The 24362-nt window shown below is 43.1% G+C and overlaps 1 protein-coding gene across 1 annotated transcript in view; it reads left to right on the top strand.

The window, feature by feature from the left end:
- The window catches only part of BRIP1 (BRCA1 interacting DNA helicase 1), a 746182-nt gene that overhangs the window by 380710 nt on the left and 341110 nt on the right, over positions 1–24362 (top strand). The window contains exon 11 of the mRNA XM_075593097.1: positions 18148–18280. Within this exon, the coding sequence (XP_075449212.1) occupies positions 18148–18280 (133 nt within the window). The remainder of the gene's footprint in view (positions 1–18147; positions 18281–24362) is intronic.

Here is a 24362-nt window from a genome sequence, read left to right as displayed (position 1 = left end):
ACAGTGTGAGAGGAGAGAGTGTGTGAGGTGAGAGTGGGATGAGAGGCGAGTGGGAAGAGAGGAGAGTGTGAGTGGGAAGAGAGGAGAGTGTGAGTGGGAAGAGAGGAGAGTGTGAGAGTGTGAAGAGAGGAGAGAGAGGAGATGCGGGGGGTAATATGAGGGATGTGGGAGATGTAAGGGGGGTGATATGAGGGACATGGGAGATGTAAGGGGGGTGATATGAGGGAGATGCAGGGGTTGATATGAGGGAGATGCAGGGGGTGATATGAGGGAGATGCAGGGGGGGTGATATGAGGTATATGCAGGGTGGGTGATATGAGGGAGATGCAGGGGGGTGATATGAGGGAGATGCAGAGGGGTGTAATGAGGGAGATGCAGGGGGGGTGATATGAGGGAGATGCAGGGGGGTGTAATGAGGGAGATGTAGGGGGGGTATAATGAGGGAGATGCAGGGGGGTGATATGAGGGAGATGTAAGGGGGGTGATATGAGGGTGATGATGAAGGGTACTGGGGGAGATATGATGATGAGGCTTCTACCCGTGCGGCCCATTTAAAAAAAATATGTATTGGAGGGGTCTTTTAAAAATGTATTGAGGCTGTGGGGGCATTTTTAAAATGTATTGAGGCGGTGGGGGCATTTTAAAAATGTATTGACGGGGCATTTTTAATATGTATTGGCGGGGGCGGGTATTTTTTATTATGTATTGCAGGGTGGGGGTTACATGTATTTAGGGGGGTTAGGTTTTTTTGGTGTGTATTTTGTGGTGTGATTGAGTGAGAGTGGGGTAATTGACAGAAGGTAGGGGCGAGTGAGAGGAGAGAGGGGAGGGAGTAAGAGTGAGACGTAGGGAAGATAAATACATGTGAGGCGGGAGAAGGGGAGAGTGAGTGAGACGGAGAGGAGAGAAATACATGGGTAGAGGGTGGGAAATAGAGGGGGCTCGCGAAGTGTGAAATTAACCTAAGGCTACACTTAATCCTTATAGTGCCGGTGACGCTGACGTCATGCTGCAGTTGAAGGAAAAATCAAATTGTAGTGACTTCCAACGATCGCGACCAAGCCGTCGCGCCGTCCTGTCGCTTATACTAAAACATTTGTTTTGATGCGACGTTGCCATCACTATAAGCGCGGCCTAATATGTGTGTCAGCCAGATAAGGGTTCCCCGAGATTTTTTGAAATACTTCAAGGGTTCTTCCAACCAAAAGAGGTTGTGAATCACTGCTGTAGAGGTTGCTCTGTTTCTTTTGCATAAATGCTGTGAGTAGCAGCTTCTGTGTGCTGACCCCAAAGCACACGGTCTCCGTTTTTACTAGTCTGGAACCAGGCTCATGTGTAGGATGTGAATGGAGCCAGATAGCTTAACTCATCCCTTCCCTCTCCAAAGCACAACAAGTCCTTTTGTCTTTTCTAGCTTTATTGCAAATGTAAGGGGAATAAAAGGTTCTTGTAGGTGTAGTAGTGTGGTAGAGAGTGCTTCCTAAGAGGAGTGCTCTGTATCAAAGGAAGGGCGTGGTAAAAACGGAATGGCCTTGCCAGGGGTGATAGTATGGAAGGTATTCACTCAGTGTCCTTTGGCTTGTAAAGGAAGTAAGGGGAGAAGTGTCACACAGGAAAGTAATGGGACTGAACTATCTGTCAGCAGAGACGGGTGGGTGGGGGGGGGTGGTAGAATAGCCCATTCTCAGATAGAAAAACTGAGAGGTTGCTATAGCAGCCCACTTACTGCGTGGAAAGGGCAGGGATTGAAACAATGTCTGTAACACAGACACTGTCAGTTTTCAGAGCAGAGAAGCATGCAACTGAATAGGCGCTGACAGGCAGAAGCTGCAAAAAAGGGGGGGGGGAGAACAGAAACAACAATCCTGTTCCAGGACACCTAAAGTGTAAAAGCTGTATCTCAACCTCAAATAATGAGGTGTATTTACTGTAGTGGAACTAATATGGACACTCCCTATAGATCAAGCTAGTTTAAACTGCTATATAACTATACCCTATATGCCAAATGATCAGAACAATAACTGACCAAACCAGATGATTCTAAATAAGCTTATTGGTATACATAAAAAATGACAGTTATACATAAAGTAAGGGGTTAGATGGGTACACAGTAGATGAAGTACTGTGAAAACATAAAAATAAGTAAATGATGTGGTCAGGCAGCTGCACATGCACAGATGTCAAAGACTAACTAGTCTACCTACCCATGTTACAACATTGCTCAAGCCTAAATCAGATGTTACATGGATACATGACATTTCTTAAAAATATATTGAACAGGATAGCTAGAAAATTGTATTCCTATTTTTTTCAGAAGATAAACGTGTACCGTACCTAATGTATAAAAGAAAAACAAAAAGGGAGAAATAACAGGATATTATTAACTACCAAAGAAAATCAATGAATATAATATTAAATTGTTTAAGACAATAAATACTAAAACAGAAAGAGTGACATAGTACAGCAGGGCCCTGCTTCTCGGCGCCCCGCTTTTCGGCGATCCGCCGATACGGCGGCACCGAGAAGGGGGCCGCCATCTTGAATCTTAAGTCGCGCATGCGCAGAATGGGAGGTTGCGCCCGGCGCGCATGCGCAGACCATAGTTTGCGCTCACAGACCATAGGTCGCGCATGCGCAGAATGGCAAAAATGCCGATTTGCTCATGCAAACAACTGAAAATCGCTGGATCCTCTTTCTGGCGATTTTCACTATACGGCGGGCCCCTGGAACGGAACCCGCCGTATACCCGGGGCCCTCCTGTACAGCAATACGTGATAGTTTAAAGAAACATTGCAAATCCTTATGAGTTGTTGAGACCAAAATGTATCATGGTGTTTAGTTGCACTATCCAGCGACATTCTTTTTGAAGCAAAGCTTTCTCCTAGTCCCCACCTGATACCTAAAAGATGCCCTATTAATAGCAAAAGCGAGCATCAAGGTATTGTCTGCATGATGTTTTTAAGGAAATGCCTAGCAACAGAGGTGATTTTTTTTTTTAAAGAATCTATGTCTCTGAGCAAACTTAATATTTCTAGAGTGTTCCAATATTCTTTGTTTGACTTCTCTTGTTGTCATCTCAATATACATGTTTGCAGGGGCATGTGAGATCATAGATTACCCCTTTGGACTTGCAGTTCATAAAGTAGCCAATCTTATACTGTTTAGTCCCATCACTTATTTGAAAGGAGTCTGTCTGCAGCATAAATCGAAATGCAGAGCAACCGTTACATTTAAAGAACCCTTTCTTAGTATAAGTAGATAAGAAAGTTGGATTTACATGTGGGACATAGAGGTAAAGAAGAAAAAACAGCGCAAAAACGCATATAGTGAAGTAAATTCAGTACAAATATTTATATTAGTTAGGTAATATATCTGCGTACATCAGATCGAATAAGAAACAGGCACTTCATGTACTAAGACATGTGTTACCAGAACACCGCACGCCGAGGACAGCAGGAACAGTCTCACTGACGACACCCTCTGATGGTATGCGACTGGCACCTCGAGATGGATCCGCTGTAGTAAGGTAACTGCTCTCAAGTCGTCATCAAGGAGCTTCCCTCTGATGTTAGACGGCCACAGTCCCACTAGCAATCCGGTTGCTCCACACGATTTGCGGCAAGCCACCAAGCAATGACGGCCATCAGCTGTTTCAGCGCCGCTCGTGGTGGTAATTGGAGCCGCTGTCCCTCGAGGGCTGATTAAATTGGCTGAGAATACCCTTGGATATTGGGGGATCAATCGTGTGATAACAATCCAACGCGTTTCATAGCGCAAGGCTACTTCTTCAGGGATTATTTTTTGCTTGGAACAGTGGAGAATTTACACCCCATGCTCGCATCTGATTGGTTACGTGGAACGCCACGTGCCTCCAATCACATCTCAGTCAGCACATTCACACACCTGTGTGAATATTTAGACCGTGCAAACGCCAGTGAATTGGCCAAACGGAGCCTACCACTTAACCATTCACATGCTGCTAGCAAATTATTTCTATAACAAAGTAACTAGATTAGACCTTTAATATAAAACAACAATAAATAAAATATATATAAACATTATAAATCATGTTGAGAGGAGCTCTGAAATAAAACAAATAACAGTTAGTATATTGGTGATCAGGTCAATTATAGCACATATAGTAATATCACATATTATCGCAAAATAGTACTGTAATAGACACTGCACAGGAAAGACATACGACAAAATTATATCATAGGTCCAGGTTAGCTTTTAATATAGACAAGTTTTTGAATCCAAAACGTCTCCTTTATAGAGATATCTTTAGCTCTGTCTCCTCCCCTTCTATTACGTGGGACATGTTTTATCCCCTTAAAGGTTAGGGAGGAGAGATCCTTGGTGTCATATTAAAAGCTAACCTGGAGCTATGATATAATTTTGTCGTATGTCTTTCCTGTGCAGTGTCTTCATATACAGTACAGTACTATTTTGCGATAATATGTGATATTACTATATGTGCTATAATTGACCAGATCACCAATATACTAACTTATTTGTTTTATTTCAGAGTTCCTCTCAAAATGATTTATAATGTTTATATATATATATTTTTATTGTTGTTTTATATTAAAGGTCTAATCTAGTTACTTTGTTTTAGAAATAATTTGCTTGCAGCACGTGAATGGTTAAGTAGTAGGCTCCGTTTTGGCCCTTTCACTGGCGTTTGCACGTCTAAATATTCACACAGGTGTGTGAATGTGCTGACTGAGATGTGATTGGAGGTACATGGCGTCCCACGTAACCAATCAGATGCGAGCATGGTGTGTAAATACTCCACTGTTACAAGCAAAAAATAATCCCTGAAGAAGTAGCCTTGCGCTATGAAACACGTTGGATTGTTATCACAGGATTCATCCCCCAATATCCAAGGGTATTCTCAGCCAATTTAATCAGCCCTCGAGGGACAGCGGGCCTCAATTACCACCACGAGCGGCACTGAAACAGGTGACGGCCGTCATTGCTTGGCGGCTTGCCGCAAATCGTGTGGAGCAACCGAACTGCTAGTGGGACTGTGGCCGTCTAACATCAGAGGGAAGCTCTTGATGACGATTTGAGAGCAGTTACCTTACTACAGCGGATCCATCTCGAGGTGCCAGTCGCATATCATCAGAGGGTGTCGTCAGTGAGACTGTTCCTGCTGTCCTCGGCGTGCGGTGTTCTGGTAACACATGTCTTAGTACATGAAGTGCCTGTTTTTATTCGATCTGATGTACGCAGATATATTACCTAACTAATATAAATATTTGTACTGAATTTACTTCACTATATGCGTTTTTGCGCTGTTTTTTCTTCTTTACCACTACCATACAGGGGTGACGAGCCACTCCAATACTAGCAGCTGCAGACGCCGATCACCTAATAGAGGTTGTTGTTATTTTCTATATCACAAAGGTGTCTAATTTCATGGGTGGCGAATTGTGTCACTTCCAATTAAGGTTATATTATAGACCGCACTTGTACATTTTTCTTTGTTCACATGTGGGACATAGTGACTACTCGCCTATCCCGAAAATTCGGGGAGCGCCTACTTGTTAGACTAACTTAATCTCCTAAAACTAATTTCAGATCATTATCTGTACATAGAATCGGCCAGTGTTTTTATAGTATGCATCTTAAATCTGACCATCGTTCCTTATATGTCCCAATAAATCTTATCTTGGGGTCTTCTTGCCTAATTTTAGGCTGTACAGGCATACCCCGGTTTAAGGACACTCACTTTAAGTACACTCGCGAGTAAGGACATATTGCCCAATAGGCAAAAGGCAGCTCGCGCATGCGCTTGTCAGCAAGTCCTGAACAGCAATACCAACTCCCTACCTGTACCGAAGCTGTGCGCAAGTGGGGAAACTATAGTACCTGTTACAAATGCATTATTTACATCAGCTATGCATGGGCATAGGACAATTGCATAACATAGGACGATTGCAGTAAAGTACATGCATCGATAAGTGGAAAAAAGGTTGTGCTTCACTTTAAGTACATTTTCACTTTATACTTGCTTCGGTCCCATTACGTATGTTAATGTGGGGTATGCCTGTAATACATTTGTACGATTGCTTTTCACACTGCGATTATAGCCTTTATTGATGGCATTTTGGCTATAACTCCTATGTTTGAAACAAGTCTTCATTTCAATAGCTCTTTCCTTTAACAGATCATCGGTGGAACAATTACACTTAAGTCTGTTAAACTCACTATATGGTATACCTTGTTTTTGAAAATGAAGGTGAAAGCTAGAGGCATGAAGCATTGAATTAGTGGAACTGCTCTTTCTAAAGATGTCAGTTCCCACATTACCCATAGGATCAATATTGATTTTAAGATCCAGGAAGTCTACCATAGTAGTACTGTGTTTAAAGGTAAGTGTGATAGTCAATTCGTTGTGGTTGAGAACATCGACGAAATCCTCAAACCCCTTAGCAGAGCCCTGCCACAGGATGAGAATATTGTCAATGTATCTCAATCACAACAAAACATGAATAGTATGGGCCAAATTCTCATCACAAAATCCAACTTCCTTCTTCCACCACCCCAAAAACAAATTGGTGTATGAGGGCGCACAAGTAGGCCCCCATCGCAGTCCCTCTCTTCTGGAGACATAATTTTTTTTGTTTTAAGAACAACTTTTGTGTCAGAACAAATGACATAGCATAAATCAGTGTTGACATTTGTTAACAAAAATAGAAGTAAGAATAGCACACACAAATGTAGCTAGAACATGCACATTGAGATATAGTTGTGCGAAAAAGAAAGTACACCCTCTTTGAATTCTATGGTTTTACATATCAGGACATAACAATCATCTGTTCCTTAGGAGGTCTTAAAATTAGATAAATACAACCTCGGATGAACAACAACACATGACATATTACACCGTATCATGATTTATTTAACAAAAATAAAGCCAAAATGGAGAAGCTATGTGTGAAAAACTAAGTATACCCTTACTGCTTCCATAGGAATTAATATGCTACGTAGCAGACAGGTGCTGCTAATCAAATGCCCTTGATTAATTGACATTCAGCAAATGTGACCACCTCTATAAAAGCCAAAGTTTTAGCAGTTTGCTGGTCTGGAGCATTCAGGTGTGTGTTAACACAATGCCAAGGAGGAAAGACATCAGCAATGATCTTAGAGAAGCAATTGTTGCTGCCCATCAATCTTGGAAGGGTTATAAGGCCATTTCGAAACAATTTAAAGTCCAAAATTCTACAGTGAGAAAGATTATTCAAAAGTGGAAAACATTCAAGACAGTTGCCACTCTTCGCAGGAGTGGACGTCCCAGCAAATTCACCCCAAGGTCAGACCGTGCAATGCTCAAAGAAATTGCAAAAAAACCCATGAGTTACATCTCAGACTCTACAGGTCTCAGTTAGCATGTTAAATGTTAAAGTTACATAGTAGATGAGGTTGAAAAAAGACATACGTCCATCAAGTTCAACCTATGCTAAATTTAGACAACAGATAATTTATCCTATATCTATACTTACTCATTGATCCAGAGGAAGGCAAACAAAAAACCCCAGTGACATATCATCCAATGATATCTCATAAGGGGAAAAAATAATTCCTTCCTGACTCCAAGAATTGGCAATCGGATTAATCCCTGGATCAACATCCTTCCCATGTATACTTATTTGGTATATCCCTGTATACCTTTCCCATCTAAAAAGATGGCCAACCTTTTTTTGAACAAATCTTTTGTATCTGCCATCACAGTCTCCATGGGTAATTGTGACAGGGTGAAGTCAACCCCTATCAGTTATGCCTAGGAAGCTAGGTAATCAGGAGGTAAGCTGACACCTGAGAGCCAGCAAGGTAGAAAAAGATCTTGTTACTGGCAGTAGCTGGCTGCCTTAGACCAGAGCACACTGCTATGTGAGCTGTTAGCCAGAGGGATTCACCAAAGTCACTACTTCAACAAGGATTGTTCATTTGTTTTCCTGACTGCTTAAAGTACACTTATGGTTTGGTTATGGTCTAGCCAGCCAGCCTGCTAGATAGGCCTGGTGTGTTAGTCAGATCTCCCAATGTGGAGCAGGTTTTGTTTTGGTTTGAAAGGACAGTGTACCCACATGTTATGTTATGTTGTGGAGAAATAAAGTCACTGAACGTTTTCATTATCCTGCAACTACACGTGTGGACTGTTCCCTGACCTCGGCTACAGGCCGTCCTGCCACAGGTGGTGTCAGAAGTGGGATGTCGGACGGCCCCTGTATCTGAAGGGCCACACAAAAAAAAATGGAGACAATTTTTGCTCACTTCCTTGAGCAACAGCTCCAGCTAGCAGAGAAGCAAGCTGAGCGACAAGCACAGCAAGATGAGCAACAGGCCCGGCGAGAGGAAAAGCTACTCCAATTGCTGGCCGAAGGCCCAGCCCCAGGTAGACCAGCGATTTCAAATAACCCACCGGTGATGCTGCCTAAAATGAAGCCAACCGAAGACCCAGAGGCATTTCTCCTCACTTTTGAAAGGGTAGCCACGGCCCACGGCTAGACAGTCGATCGCTGGGTAACGACTCTGGCTCCACTCCTCATAGGAGAAGCTCAGGCAGCCAACCAGGCTCTTCCAGCAGACAAGGCCATGGACTATCAGCAACTAAAGGCTGCTATTCTGGATCGCCTAGGCCTCACTCCAGAGACCTACCGACAGCGGTTCCGGACAGTCAAATATGCAAACAGAGACCGACCCCGGGTCGTAGCCCACCGCTTAGTAGACTTATGTACCAGGTGGATACAACCGGAGAAGCATACCAAGGCAGAGATCCTTGAACAGTTTGTGCTCGAGCAGTTCATACAGATACTGCCCTCCTCCTCCCGTTCCTGGGTAAAAAGACACGCTGCATTTTCCCTGGATTCAGCGGTCTGCTTGGTGGAAAACTTCCTTGTCGACGACACCCAACAGGATAGCTGGGAACGGCCGGTGCAAACACCAGTTGCTTCCGGTGATGCCAGAGGCAGGAGAGCAGACAATCGGGGGGTCTACAACCCACCAGCTATGGAGATCCAGTCAACCCGATCGGAAGACCCTTTTCCATCTCGGAGGGTTCCTGGTACAAACTCCCGCAGAGACGCCCGTCCCGGGTCCGAGGCCATTGGATCACTCAAGGGAGTCCGCCACCCACAGTATTCCCCGAGAACCTGGACTCCCATCACCCATCCGGTGGAGAGGATTCCACCACCAACCAGAAGGGAGGATCCCATCCAACAGCGGAGAGGTCTCAACACCGAACCCCGTCGAGAGCTTCCGCTGACGACTGAGTTTGCGGACTCCGGAGATGATGAGATGGACTGTTCATATGGCAGAACCACTGCCACAGCTTCTCTCCGAGGGGACCACAATCCGTGGTTAGTCCCAGCATCTCTGGAGGGGAAAATAGTAAAAGCCATGCTGGACTCTGGATCTGGAAAAACCCTGATCCTAGAGGGCCTAATTCCAAGCCACAGACTATCCTATGACTCTCCGTGGAATATCGAGTGTATCCATGGGGATACAAAGAGATACCCGACGGCGAACATTCTACTGCGTATCAAGGATTAATCGTCTAGCCTCCTAGTGGGAGTTGCTCCCTGGCTACCTGCTCCTGTTCTACTTGGCCGAGACTGTGCCTACTTCGAAACATTGTTGGCCCCTACGCCTACGGAGCCTACTTCTCTGGTACCGGAGAAGCCCAGAGACTTGTTTCCTTTCCCCCCAGAGATTTTCCCCCGTAGACACCACGTCCCAAAGACACGTAAACAGAGACGTGCGGAAAAAGAGGACTGGTTAAGAAAGGCTGGGACTATTGGTAACATCAGTCAGCCCAAAGGACTGCAGGTGATGGCCGGAGATGACCAGGGTGGGGAACAGATAGATATGGGAATTTTGCCAGACCTGGATCTTCCTGACTTCCGTCAGAGGCAGAGGGAAGACCCAGCTCTGGCTAGACAATATGAGAAGGTGGTACAGGTCAACAACAAGATAATGGATGAACAAGGTGTAAGAGTGTTTCCACATTTTGAACTGTTGAATGACATCCTATATCGTGTGAATAAGGTTACACAAACAGGGGAGGTCATTCGACAGATGCTAGTCCCTAAAGGGTTGATTAAAACAGTGTTCACTCTAGCCCATACTCTCCCATGGGGTGGTCATTTGGGCAGAGATAAGACCACGGACCGCATCTCGTCCCGGTTTTACTGGCCAGGCATACATAGTGACATCTTGAAACTATGTGAGACATGTCCTGAATGCCAGTTAACTAGCCAAAAAGGACAGAAGCCGGCTCCCTTGGTCCCTCTGCCCTTGGTAGCCGTCCCATTCGAGAGAATTGGGGTAGATCTGGTGGGACCTTTAGAACCCTCTGCGAAGGGACATAAATTTATACTCGTTGTTGTAGATTATGCCACCAGATATCCTGAGGCCTTCCCTCTGAGATCAGCCACTGCTAAACAGGTTGCTCACAAGTTGTTAGAACTGTTCTCTAGGGTAGGACTTCCCCAAGTAATGTTAACTGACCAGGGAACAAATTTCATGGCAAAGTTAATGCAGGATGTCCTGAAGTTATTGGAGGTAAAATCCGTCCGGACCTCAGTCTACCATCCTCAGACTGATGGATTGGTAGAGAGGTTTAACGTACTTTAAAAACCATGCTTAGGAAGTTTGTGGACACTGAAAAACGAGCTTGGGATGAACTTCTCCCTATCTTGTTGTTCGCGGTACGATAAGTTCCCCAATCATCCACAGGCTTCTCCCCGTTTGAGCTCCTATATGGACGCCAACCTCGGGGTATTCTCGACCTACTGAAGGAATCCTGGGAGGAGGAGCCCTCCCCCTCCAAGAATACCCTTCAGTATGTTATAGACCTTAGAAACCGCCTAGACATGATAGGACGGTTTGCTAAGGAAAACCTCAAATCTGCTCAAGAACGTCAAGAGAGGCAGTACAACCAAAATGCCCGCTTGAGGGTCTTCCAACCTGGGGACCAAGTGATGCTACTACTACCGACATCAGAGAGTAAACTCCTTGCGAAGTGGCAGGGTCCTTTCCAAGTTCTCCGCCGCACCGGGGAGGTGAACTATGAGATCTCTCAACCAGGGTCCAGGAAGGGTAAACAAATCTACCACGTAAACCTCCTGAAACCCTGATAAACTATGAGATCGCTGTTCATCCACCCTCGGGAAGGAGAGACGGATTTGGGTCCACCGCCTCCAAAGGGTAGTACGTACAATGACCATCAGGTTCCCATGGGAGGGCAGTTAACAACGGAACAAAGGTCAGACCTACTAGAATTAAGTGACCAGTTCCCAGATGTTTTTTCTGAGCTACCAGGGCAGACTGATTTAGTGTCCTATAGGATTGAGACAGAACCTGGCGTAAAAGTACAGTCCCGTCCCTATAGATTGCCAGAGGGCCGAAAAGACCTGGTAGAGAGGGAGATAATAGACATGTTGGAATTCGGCGTGATCGAGGAGTCCCACAGCGAATGGTGTAGTCCTATAGTGTTGGTCCCTAAACCAGATGGGAAGGTGAGGTTTTGCGTGGATCTGCGAAAGGTAAATGCTGTATCCAGATTCGATGCATACCCAATGCCTAGGGTGGATGAATTGCTTGACTCTCTTGGTAAAGCAGAGTATATCTCCACCCTAGATCTCACGAAAGGATATTGGCAGATACCTCTAGCGGAAGAATCCAAATGCAAAACTGCCTTCGCCACCCCTCTTGGTTTATACCAATTCGTTACTATGCCATTTGGGTTACATGGGGCTCCAGCCACGTTCCAAAGGTTAATGGACAAGGTACTACGACCCCATAGGAAATATGACATTGTCATCTATAGCAGACACTGGCAGTCTCATATAAAAAGGTTAAGGGCAGTCCTAATGTCCTTAAGAGAAGCAGGGCTCACTGCAAATCCAAAAAAATGTGCCCTGGGTAAATGCACTACAAAATACTTGGGCTATGCCGTTGGGGGAGGGATAGTAAGGCCACTAGCTAGCAAGGTGGCCGCCATAAAGGAAGTCCCCACCCCACAGACAAAGACACAGGTCCGCTCCCTTTTGGGGTTAGCAGGGTATTACAGGCGGTTTATCCCCAATTTTTCAGAAATATCTGCACCCCTAATAGATCTGGCAAAAAAGAGTGCCCCGACCCAAGTTAAATGGTCTTGGGAGTGCCAAGAGGCCTTTGACATGCTAAAAAAGTGCCTGTCAGAGGGCCCCGCTCTTCGGAGCCCAGATTTTAAAGAGCTCTTCATCATCCAGACGGATGCCTCAGAGGTAGGACTGGGAGCAGTGCTGTCCCAGCAATTTGATGGTGTTGAACACCCCATACTGTTCATCAGCCGGAAGCTGTTCCCAAGGGAAGTGAGGTATTCCATCATTGAGGAGTGCCTCGCTGTAAAATGGGCAATTGAGGCCTTGAGACATTATGTCGCCGGAGTACACTTCACCCTGGTCACTGACCATGCGCCCTTGAAGTGGTTAAACACCATGAAGGACACAAACTCAAGGTTTGCCAGGTGGTATATGGCCCTCCAACCCTTCTCTTTTGATATACAGCATAGATCTGGAAAGGACCATGGAAATGCTGATTTTTTGTCAAGAGAAGGAGTGGAGGGCCGGGCTTCAGCCGTGTGGGACCCTAGCCACACACAAACAGGGGAGGTACTGTATGTGACAGGGGAAGTCAACCCCTATCAGTTATGCCTAGGAAGCTAGGTAATCAGGAGGTAAGCTGACACCTGAGAGCCAGCAAGGTAGAAAAGGATCTTGTTACTGGCAGTAACTGGCTGCCTTAGACCAGCGCACACTGCTATGTGAGCTGTTAGCCAGAGGGATTCACCAAAGTCACTACTTCAACCAAAGTAAGGATTGTTTATTTGTTTTCCTGACTGCTTAAAGTACACTTATGGTTTGGTTATGGTCTAGCCAGCCAGCCTGCTAGATAGGCCTGGTGTGTTAGTCAGATCTCCCAATGTGGAGCAGGTTTTGTTTTGGTTTGAAAGGACAGTGTACCCACATGTTATGTTATGTTGTGGAGAAATAAAGCCACTGAACATTTTCATTATCCTGCAACTACACGTGTGGACTGTTCCCTGACCTCGGCTACAGGCCGTCCTGCCACAGTAATGAGTTCCACATTTGAACTGCCCTTACTGTAAAGAACCCTTTCCTTTGTTGCCGGTGAAATTTCCTTTCCTCCAACATTAAGGGATGGCACGAGTCCTTAGTACTGCCTGTGGGATGAATAGTTCTTTTGAAAGCTCCTTGTATTGTCCCCGAATATATTTGTATATAGTTATCATATCCCCTCTTAGACGCCTCTTTTCTAATGTAAATAAATCTAATTTAGCTAGCCTTTCCTCATAAGATAGATTGTCCATCCCCTTTATTAATTTGGTGGCTCTGCTCTGCACTCTCTCTAGTTCCATAATGTATTTTCTTAGGATTGGTGCCCAAAATTGTACTCCATATTCAAGGTGTGGTCTTACTAGTGCTTTGTAAAGGGGCATAATGATATTTACTTCCTTTCCATCCATTGCCCGTTTGATGCAAGATAAGATCTTGTTTGCCTTTGCAGCTACTGCATGATATTGGGCACTATTGCTAAGCCTGCTGTCTACAAGCACTCCTAAATCCTTCTCCATCATGGATTCCCCCAATATATCGCCATTTAATTTGTAAGTCGCCTTTTTATTCTTGCATCCCAAATGCATAACCTTACATTTATCTGTATTAAACCTCATCTGCCATTTACCTGCTCACGTTTCCAGTCTCTCCAAGTCCTTCTGAAGAGAAGTTTGCTCTCAATCCCAACCTCAAGGTCATTAATAAACAAGTTAAAAAGCAGGGGTCCCAGTACCGATCCCTGAGGTACTCCACTCACGACTTTAGCCCAACCTGAAAAAGTTCCATTTATGACAACCCTCTGTTGTCTGTCCTTTAACCAGTTTTCAATCCAGGTGCATTTTATTATTACTGAGTCCAATTTTCTTTATTTTGTACACCAACCTCTTGCGTGAAACCGTATCAAAAGCCTTTGCAAAATCTAAGTAGACCATATCAACTGCATTACCCTGGTCTAAATTCCTACTTACCTCCTCAAAGAAACAAATAAGGTTAATTTGGCAAGATCTATCCTTCATAAATCCATGCTGACTATTACTAATAATTTTGTTTTCCATTATGTATTTCTGAATATTATCCCATATTAAAACTTCAAGTACTGTAGTTTCCCTACTATTGAAGTCAGGCTTACAGGTCTGTAATTTCTCGGTTTCGATCTAGCTCCCCTTTTACATATAGGCACCACATCTGCTTTACGCTAATCTTGTGGTTCTGAGCCTGTGGAAATGGAGTCCTTGAATATTAAATATAATGCTTTGGCAATTACTGAGCTTAACTCCTTGAGAACTCTTGGATGTATGCTTCGGGGCCAGGTGCCTTATTTACTTAAATTTTTTCAAGTCGCTTATAAACTTCTTCCTCAGCTGCTAGTATTGGAGCAGCTGCAGACGCCGATCACCTAATAGAGGTTGTTGTTATTTTCTATATCACAAAGGTGTCTAATTTCATGGGTGGCTAATTGTGTCACTTCCAATTAAGGTTATATTATAGACCGCACTTGTACATTTTTCTTTGTTCACATGTGGGACATAGTGACTGTACTAGCGTATCCCGAAAATTCGGGGAGACGCCTACTTGTTAGACTAACTTAATCTCCTAAAACTAATTTCAGATCATTATCTGTACATAGAATCGGCCAGTGTTTTTATAGTATGCATCTTAAATCTGACCATCGTTCATTATATGTCCCAATAAATCTTATCTTGGGGTCTTCTTGCCTAATTTTAGGCTGTACAGGCATACCCCGGTTTAAGGACACTCACTTTAAGTACACTCGCGAGTAAGGACATATTGTATTCATAAAAGATGTAATGAATCTACACTAACAAAAGAACGATCTTGGCATACAAAACAAATACTAATTAAAAAGAATTAACAGTCGTGACCTTTCAACATATGCAGGGATTGTATGTTAAGTGGTTCAAAGGGAGAGTCACACGGGTAATTTTATAATTATTCAAACATGACAAAAAGCCACAAAAGAATATTTGATGTATCCAAAGTTGCGGACTATCACTTAGTCTCATAAAATAATCCACATGAGTGATAAATGAAGCCTTGTAATAATCCAAACAAAATCCTGCATGTTTTAATCATTTAGTCATTAATTTGAATAGGCTGTAAGGTGTGTTGCCTTACGGAATAGCACTGCCTAGTAAATATGGCTTTCAGTTTATTGCAATACTGCTATGTTACTAACAGTGCAAAACGTGATATATCAAAAGTGGCGCTCTATTATAAGCTTTAAACACGTGTTAATCCAATATTAACATATAAACCTTAAATTGAATAAATATAAGTGATACAAACAAATCCTTGAATGCTGCTGTGACCCAGTGCAGGACTGCTCTCTCAATCCCAGGTGAATATGGCGACGTGGTGATCAAAGGGAAGCGCAAACATGTGGAGATATAAAAAATAAAACTGATGGTGCAGTATTGTGACAAATAAATGCGTATTCTTCTTTAAGTCTGCTGTTATTTATACTCACAAGTGTGAGGATGATGCTGTATACATAAAGGTATCTTTGGGTATATGTCTGCAGTGATGATAAACTGGCTGGAACCTCGGTGTGGGAATGTATTCCTTAAATAGTTAAACACAGAAAAGCCAACATAGCGCGATCTGTTTAAAAACTGTATTCAAGTGGTTAAAAATATAACAATACACTCACATGATGTATGCTATTTAAAAGCATTTAGATACGCAATGCATCTCGCCTCCGGTGTCTTAGTGCAGTTTTTCCTTCCCTCTTCTCGGCGTGCGTCTCACTCCTGTGTCCCAGCAGGGCGGATGTGACGTCAGTGAGACTTCGGGAGTTCCGGTTTGGCGGGCTGGCTGTGAATCACCTTCACTCTACGCGTTTCTTCCAGTATCAACTTCTTAGACTTGACAATTTATTTAGAAAATGACTGTATTAAAACAAAAAATTATTTTAAAGAAGTGGACGCTAATAATTTTATTCTTCAGTCCAGCTGCCATCTTGACAAATGGATATCAAATATACCATATGGCCAATATCGCAGAATTAAACGCAATTGTACAGACAATTCTGCTTTTATAGAACAGTCTACTATTCTAACCAAAAAATTTAAAGAAAGAAATTATAAGTCTAAGAATATTGAGCAAGCTCTGGAAAGAATTAATCTGGAAACTCGAGAATCTTTATTAACACCAGCATCTAAGAAAAACGCAGACACAAAAATTAAAGTGCCATTTATTACACAATACAGTAAGGATGCAAAAAAAATAGGAGCTATTATTAATACACATTGGGCTATATTAAAAAATGATCCAATTTTAGGATCATACTTACCTGACAGAGCACAGATGATTTTTAAAAAAGCACCAAATATTAAAAATAAATTGGCTCCTAGCGCATTAAAGAAAAAACAAACCAATCATTCTACTTGGCTAAATTTACCCAAAGGTTTTTTCAACTGTAAAGTTTGCACAGCATGTCACTTTAGTTCCGCCTCAACAGATAGTTTTATCTCTTCTGCCACTCAGAAGTCCTATAAAATAAAACAACATCTCAACTGCAGGTCCAATTTTGTGATCTATCTTTTGGAATGCAGTTGCGGATACCAATACATAGGAAAAACAATACGCCCCCTGAAAGTGCGCATATTAGAGCATATTGGTAACATCAAAAGGAAACTTACCACACACAGTGTCTCTAATCATTTTTTAATAGCTCACAATTCCAATCCTCAAGGTCTAACCTATAAAGCCATTGAACAAGTTATGCCTCATTGGAGAGGGGGAAATAGAGATTTAGCATTAATAAAAAGAGAATCATACTGGATGTATGAACTGCAAACAATGTCCCCTCTAGGTTTAAATTTAGACTTTGATGTGAAGCCTTTTTTATAAAGTTCATGCATAATGTTAATTTATATAATTTGTCATTTATCATGATTTTAATTATACATTTCTTGTCTCCATTTAGACCATCCTCAATATACCAAGGTTTTTAAATTTTAGAAAGCTATGTAGAATGTCATTATAGATTTATACATAATTTTATACATTTTATACTCTAATTAATTTTACTGCGACGCTAAGTTCTAAGTTTTAAATAAAGTGTAGTTTATATATTTTTCTGTTTTGGACTCCATATATGTTGTAATATGGAGATAACATCAATATATATGTAATTATGAAATATGTTGTAACAATATATACACATTTACTCATAGCAATTTGCATAACATCTAAATCAAGTACTAATTAGAATATCTGACACTTGAGACTTTTAATAGCACGGTTTGCACTTTAGCCAGAAATAAATGAATATCCCTTTAAGACACTAATTAAGTGTTGATCCTATCAGCACACATGTTAGGGTATATAATCTAGCCACAGTATCATCACCAACACTCCTGAAGAAATCCTAAGGGAAGAAACGCGTAGAGTGAAGGTGATTCACAGCCAGCCCGCCAAACCGGAACTCCCGAAGTCTCACTGACGTCACATCCGCCCTGCTGGGACGCAGGAGTGAGACGCACGCCGAGAAGAGGGAAGGAAAAACTGCACTAAGACACCGGAGGCGAGATGCATTGCGTATCTAAATGCTTTTAAATAGCATACATCATGTGAGTGTATTGTTATATTTTTAACCACTTGAATACAGTTTTTAAACAGATCGCGCTATGTTGGCTTTTCTGTGTTTAACTATTTAAGGAATACATTCCCACACCGAGGTTCCAGCCAGTTTATCATCACTGCAGACATATACCCAAAGATACCTTTATGTATACAGCATCATCCTCACACTTGTGAGTATAAATAACAGCAGACTTAAAGAAGAATACGCATTTATTTGTCACAATACTGCACCATCAGTTTTATTTTTTATATCTCCACATGTTTGCGCTTCCCTTTGATCACCACGTCGCCATGTTACTAACAGTGCCTGTTCCTTTAACACCGCAACTCAAATACTCTGGTAGTTGCATAATGTCTTTCCATTCAAATTACTGGGAACTGACCATTTGGAACTGGCTTTATTCTACAGTTGGGTAAGGAAATGCTCTGACCAGCTGGTGGAAAGAGAGTATGAATCGTCCTGTGAAGTGTGGAATGGTAAAGATATGCTTGCAGTTTTTCATCACATGGGCATAACCAATGCAACATTTCCAATTCTGCAGGTAGGTCTCCACCTATAAATCTGTGTAAAATGATGGTTTTGTATATTTTTCAACAAGATCTCAGAATACAAAAAATAGAACATTAATAAAGGAATAGACCACAATGAATCGTATAAATATGTGATGAGAGGAAAATGAGAACAGTTAACGTGAATTCACCATCACCTTTGATTATATTCCAAAATATTGTATTGAAAATTTGGTTTAAAAAATGTATATTTATGTGTTGGTAAACCTGTGGTAAAAAAAAAAAAGATTTTGAAATGCAATCTCTTCAAGTATTGTTTTGATGCATTCCCGCTATCCACATGTATGTGATATGTGATGGTATGTGATGGAATAACCATACATAGATCCCCCAAAATATTGTTTGTATTGCAACATAATAATAATTGTTTTTCGGGCATAGTCCCTTAATCAACCACAAACACACAACACGTACATGCAGGGGCATAATCTGTGCTATTTGATAAGAAAGTTGTTAAAACACCTTACGAAATAGCAGCTCTTAGTAAATATTAACCGCAACGTTTTGCATGGAGCTTTTAATGTTGTGGCAGTTTTTCTTTGTTCATCAACTTATACCTTTTTTCTAGCAAAGTACCAAGTACTTTTTTTTTTATACTGTAGTAACATTTAATTGATCAAAAAAAGTACTTTTTTAATACACTTTTTTTTAATTTTTTCTTTTGCACTTCAATCGCATAATCCATTTGGAGATTATCAAGTTGTCATCAATGTATTTTGAAGGAAAATTAATGTAAAAGTGTAATGGTGGAGGTTGTTAAAAGTATCGTTTATTGAAAAGTTTCTCAGAGCTGCTTTAAAAGGAAATAAAGGTGCTAATGTAAGTGTTCTACAATGATATAGGTGGGACCTAACCACAAATAACATAGAGCATTTCTGCTGCTTGGGTGAATGAAAGCGAATTCTCAGTTCCCTAAAACAGATAATAGAGAAAATGATAGCATACACCCTAGCGCATGAAACAATATTCAATGATAAGAACCTCAGTTTCCCAGAAGCTGATAGTGCCAAGTTTCCAAGAGAGCAAACAGATTTACACGTAGCAAAATTGTTTTATTAAAATATACTTGTATTGACAAATATAAAAATAATCACCAAATATATAATTTGGTATATTTAGGCTGACCTAAAACACAATAACGAACAACAATACTAAAATATAATGAATGTACCTAAGTAGCTCCTAATCAGGAGTCATAAACACAGTTAATCCTATGATTTGATTAAGCTTAATCAACCCGCATTACACATACACTGTTAATATCTTAAAATAAACAACAGATATAATCAATTGGTGGACTTGTGCAAAGATTTAATCACTTTGACGTGCAAGAGTGTCTGTTCCTGCAAATGTCCAAATTTTCAATCTATATCAATTCAGTTGATACTTGGCACTCTGGCCCAATTTAAAAACTTTACAGCATATGATTCCCCTTTGGATAAAGGGAGAGTTATTTGAAAACCTGTATGGAATATAGTTGCACACTAAGCTGAGTGTGTTTTACAGCCTGATGTTTTTAAATGGTTGCACGTTATCTTCTCCAAGAAATTATACAGTTGTGTTAAAAAGAAAGTACACCCTCATTGAATTCTATGGTTTTACATATCAGGACATAATAACAATCATCTGTTCCTTAGCAGGTCTTAAAATTAGGTAAATACAACAACACATTACATTTTACACCGTCATGATATATTTAACAAAAATAAAGCCAAAATGGAGAAGCCATGTGTGAAAAACTAAGTACAACTTATGATTCAATAGCTTGTAGAAACCACCTTTTGCAGCAAAAACTTGAAGTAATCATTTTCTGTATGACTTTATCAGTTTCTCACATCGTTGTGGAGGAATTTTGGCCCACTCTTCGCTACAACATTGCTTCAGTTCATTGAGGTTTGCGGGCATTTGTTTATGCACAACTCTCTTAAGGTCCCGCCACAGCATTTCAATCGGGTTGAGGTCTGGACTTTGACTGGGCCATTGCAACACCTTGATTCTTTTCTTTTTCAGCCATTCTGTTGTAGATTTGCTGGTGTGCTTGTGATCAATGACCTGTTGCATGACCCAATTTCGGCCAAGCTTTAGCTCTCGGACAGATGGCCTCACATTTGACTCTAGAATACTTTGGTATACAGAGAAGTTCATGGTCGACTCAATGATTGCAAGGTTCCCAGGTCCTGTGGCTGCAAAACAAACCCAAATCATCACCCCTCCACCACCGTGCTTGACAGTTGGTATGGGGTGTTTGTGCTTAATGTCACGCTGCGCTCACCACAAACAGGACTGAAGACCGCGGGGCTGAGGTGGGGATGGAAAGACACTGACCCACAACCACGCAGTCCTGTCCGGAATGCGTAGTCCAAGTCGTACAGCGTCGTAGGGTTGGAGAGGTCAGGGTAGTCAGGGTACTTGCCGTAATTCAGGGTTGGAGAGTGGAGGATGGTAGATTTCTGTAGCCAAGGTCCAGGGTATTAGAAGGTAGAATGGTCAAGGGACGAAGCCGGAGTCAAAGCGCAGGAGAGTGTATGAATCCGAAGAACAGCCAGGATCAGGACAGGAGAGAACAGACAGGTAAGGCCAAGCAGGGATCAAGACACAACTAAACAGCAGCGCTGAGCACAATGCATAAACAGGGGTTAATGCTCAGCAAGGAATGACAGACAGGAGCAGGTATATAAGTAGGAAGGATCCAATTACCTTGCAGGGGTGTGATCCGGTCCTCCAATGGTGTCTGGAAGGTACTAATCTGAAACGGCCTGCAGGTCAGGCTTCCCTGGTGATTACTTTGGTTGCCGGGCAACCCGCGCGCAAGCGCAATGCGCGGCGCGACGGCTCCCTTCAGAGCATGCACGTACCGGCTTGGCAGTGCACGGGCGCGTGGGTCTGCCGTGTGACGCGTCAGCCGGGCGGTTTCCGGCAGGATTTGCGGCGGATGTTACAGTATCCCCCCCTTGAGGGGAGACCTCCGGGCGACACATGGAGGGTTTATCAAGGTGCCTACGGTGGAAGGCATGAATGAGACGGTTAGCATGTACCTGACGATGTGGAATCCACTCTCTCCTCCGGGCCATAGCCCTTCCAGTGTACAAGATATTGCAATTCTCCTCTGGACATTCTGGAGTTGAGGATGGTCTGTACCTCATATTCTTGTTGACCCTCTACCAGTATGGTTTGTGGAGGTTTAGGTTGTCCTTTGGGGGATGAGTCTTGTAGACAGGGTTTCAGAAGGGAGGAGTGAAAGACGGAGGGAATCCTCATATTCTTTGGCAGTTCTAGCCGGTAGGCTACCAGGTTGATCCTTTTAGTGATGCGGAAAGGTCCGATAAAGCGCGGTGCCAGTTTGGGTGAGGTTACCTTTAAACAAATGTTTTTAGTGGATAACCAGACCCTTTGTCCTACAGAGTACCCTGGGACCTCTCTATGGTAACGGTCCGCTTGTCTCTTCTGTAGTTTACCAGCGTGCTGTAGGTTAAGATTGATCTTCTGCCATAAGTTTTGTAAGTGGAGGATCCTGTCCTCTGCGGCCGGGACTCCAGACTTCGATATAAGAGAAGGGAGTGCAGAAGGGTGGAAGTCATAGTTGACCATGAACGGTGACTGTTGGGACGATTCATTCCAAAGATTATTATGGGAGAATTCTGCCCACGGGAGAAGTTCCGCCCAGTCGTCTTGAGTATCGGCAACAAAACACCTTAAAAATTGTTCAAGAGACTGATTGGTGCATTCCGTTTGCCCATTGGCCTGGGGATGATAGCCTGACAAAGTGCAGTGTGACGTCCAGACTCTTACAAAACGCTATCTAGAACCGGGAGATGAATTGGGATTCTCTGTCAGATACTATGACCTGGGGGGTCCCATGTAACCTGAAGATCTCCCTGATGAAAACGTCGGACAACATAGGTGCGGTGGGTAGACCCTTCATCGGGATGAAGTGTGCCTGTTTTGAAAACCTGTTCACCACTACAAGTATGGTATCCATGCCTCTAGATTTAGGCAACTCAACAATAAAGTCCATAGATATGTGTGTCCATGGACGTTCCGGGATGGGTAAAGGTTGAAGGAGACCCACAGGTCTGTTGCGTGGAGTTTTGTTCCGTGCACAAGTAGAGCATGTAGCTACAAAAGCTTTTATGTCTCTCCGCATGTTGGGCCACCAGAACGTGCGTTCAATAAACTCGGTAGTTCTCTTGGTGCCAGAATGACCAGCTGTCTTGGACGAATGCCCCCACTCCATGACTCTCCTTGGGTAAAGAAGGGGGGTGAACAAACGATCCTCCGGAACCTTGAGTCCTGCTGGGATGTTGTTCTGAGCATTGGTAATATCAGACTGAAAGTATTGGCTGCCACAATGCAAGTGGATGGGAGAATGGTCTCCTGCTGTTCCACCTTGTTATCCTCTACCAGGAACTGTCGAGACAAGGCACCGGCTTTTAGGTTCTTAGACCCTGGGTTATAGGAGATAAGGAAGTTGAAGCTTGTAACGAATAAGGACCATCTAGCCTGGCGAGACCCGAGTCGCCGTGCTCCCTAATGTATAGTAGGTTTTTATGGTCTGTTAATATCGTGACTGGTGTTTCCGTGTCCTCCAGTAAGTGTCTCCACTCCTCTAAGGCCAATTTGATCGCGAGGAGCTCACGGTTACCCACGTCATAATTCCTTTGGGTGGAGGATTTTTTTTTAGAGAAATACGCACAGGGGTGGAGTGGAGCTTGAGGTTTCTTTCTCTGGGAGAGTATAGCACCTGCTCCTACATCGGAGGCGTCAACCTCTAAAGAAAAAGGTAATGTAGGGTCTGGGTGTATCAAGATGGGTGCTGAGGCGAATACCGTCTTTATCCTCTCGAAGGCTTGGAAGGCTTCGTTAGACCAATTCGTAGGGTCAGCTCCCTTATGGGTGAGCGCCGTGATGGGTGCTACTACCGATGAGAATCCCTGAATGAACCTCCGGTAATAGTTGGCGAAGCCGAGGAACCTTTGGATAGCCTTGAGGGAGAGAGGACAGGGCCATTCGAGTACAGCTTTGACCTTGGTAGGGTCCATAGCGAGACCGGTGTCAGATGATGTAGCCGAGAAAGGAGGTAGATTTTTGGTTGAAATGGCATTTCTCGAGCTTAGCAAACAAGTGGTTCTCTCTTAAGCGCCGTAAGACTTGCTTGACATGAACCGTATGTTCAGTCATGGATCTAGAAAAAATTAGTATATCGTCCAGGTATACTATAACATGACGGTCCAGAAGGTCTCTAAAGATGTCATTGACAAAGTCTTGGAAGACAGCAGGGGCATTACATAGCACAAACGGCATGACCCGGTACTCGTAGTGCCCGTTGCGAGTATTGAATGCGGTATTCCATTCGTCTCCTTGTCTGATTCTGACCAGATTATAGGCGCCTCTGAGATCCAGTTTGGTGAAGATCCTTGCTCCTTGGAGTTTGTCAAATAATTCTGCTATCAACAGAAGGGGGTAGCGTTTTTTTATGGTGAGTTTGTTGACACCGCGATAGTCTATGCAGGGTCTGAGGGTCCCGTCCTTCTTCTTGACAAAGAAAAAGCTTGCCCCAGCAGGTGATGAGGATTTTTGAATGAACCCCCTCTGGTGATTCTCCTGGATATATTGTCTCATAGCCTGGGTCTCAGGTATAGATAATGGGTATATAATGGGTATATAATGGCGCCAGGTAGAAGATCGATCGGACAATCGTACGCACAATGTGGAGGAAGTTCCTCTGCCTGGCGTTTATCGAACACGTTGCGAAAGTCTTCATATATCACCGGCAGCTGTATCCTGTCAGGATTCGTGACCTCCAGACTTTCCACTGCCTTAGGAGCAGACATGCAATGTTCCAAGCAATAGGAACTCCAACGTAGAGGCGTGGACTCTGTCCAGTCAACGACTGGATTGTGGATCCAGAGCCACGGAAGTCCCAGAATAATGTCCATGGAGGGAGTGTGGATAACATCCAGTGTTATGGTCTCGGAGTGGAAGTCACCGGTCGAGATCTTTATGGGCGCAGTTTGCAGGGAAATGAATGCTTGCTGCAAGGGTCGTCCGTCGATA

Source organism: Ascaphus truei, chromosome 3 (genome assembly GCF_040206685.1).
Source record: "Ascaphus truei isolate aAscTru1 chromosome 3, aAscTru1.hap1, whole genome shotgun sequence".
In the NCBI taxonomy this organism is placed as follows: Eukaryota; Metazoa; Chordata; class Amphibia; order Anura; family Ascaphidae; genus Ascaphus; species Ascaphus truei.
The sequence above is the reverse complement of the archived record's forward strand: the minus strand, read 5'-3'. Positions and strand labels throughout refer to the sequence as shown.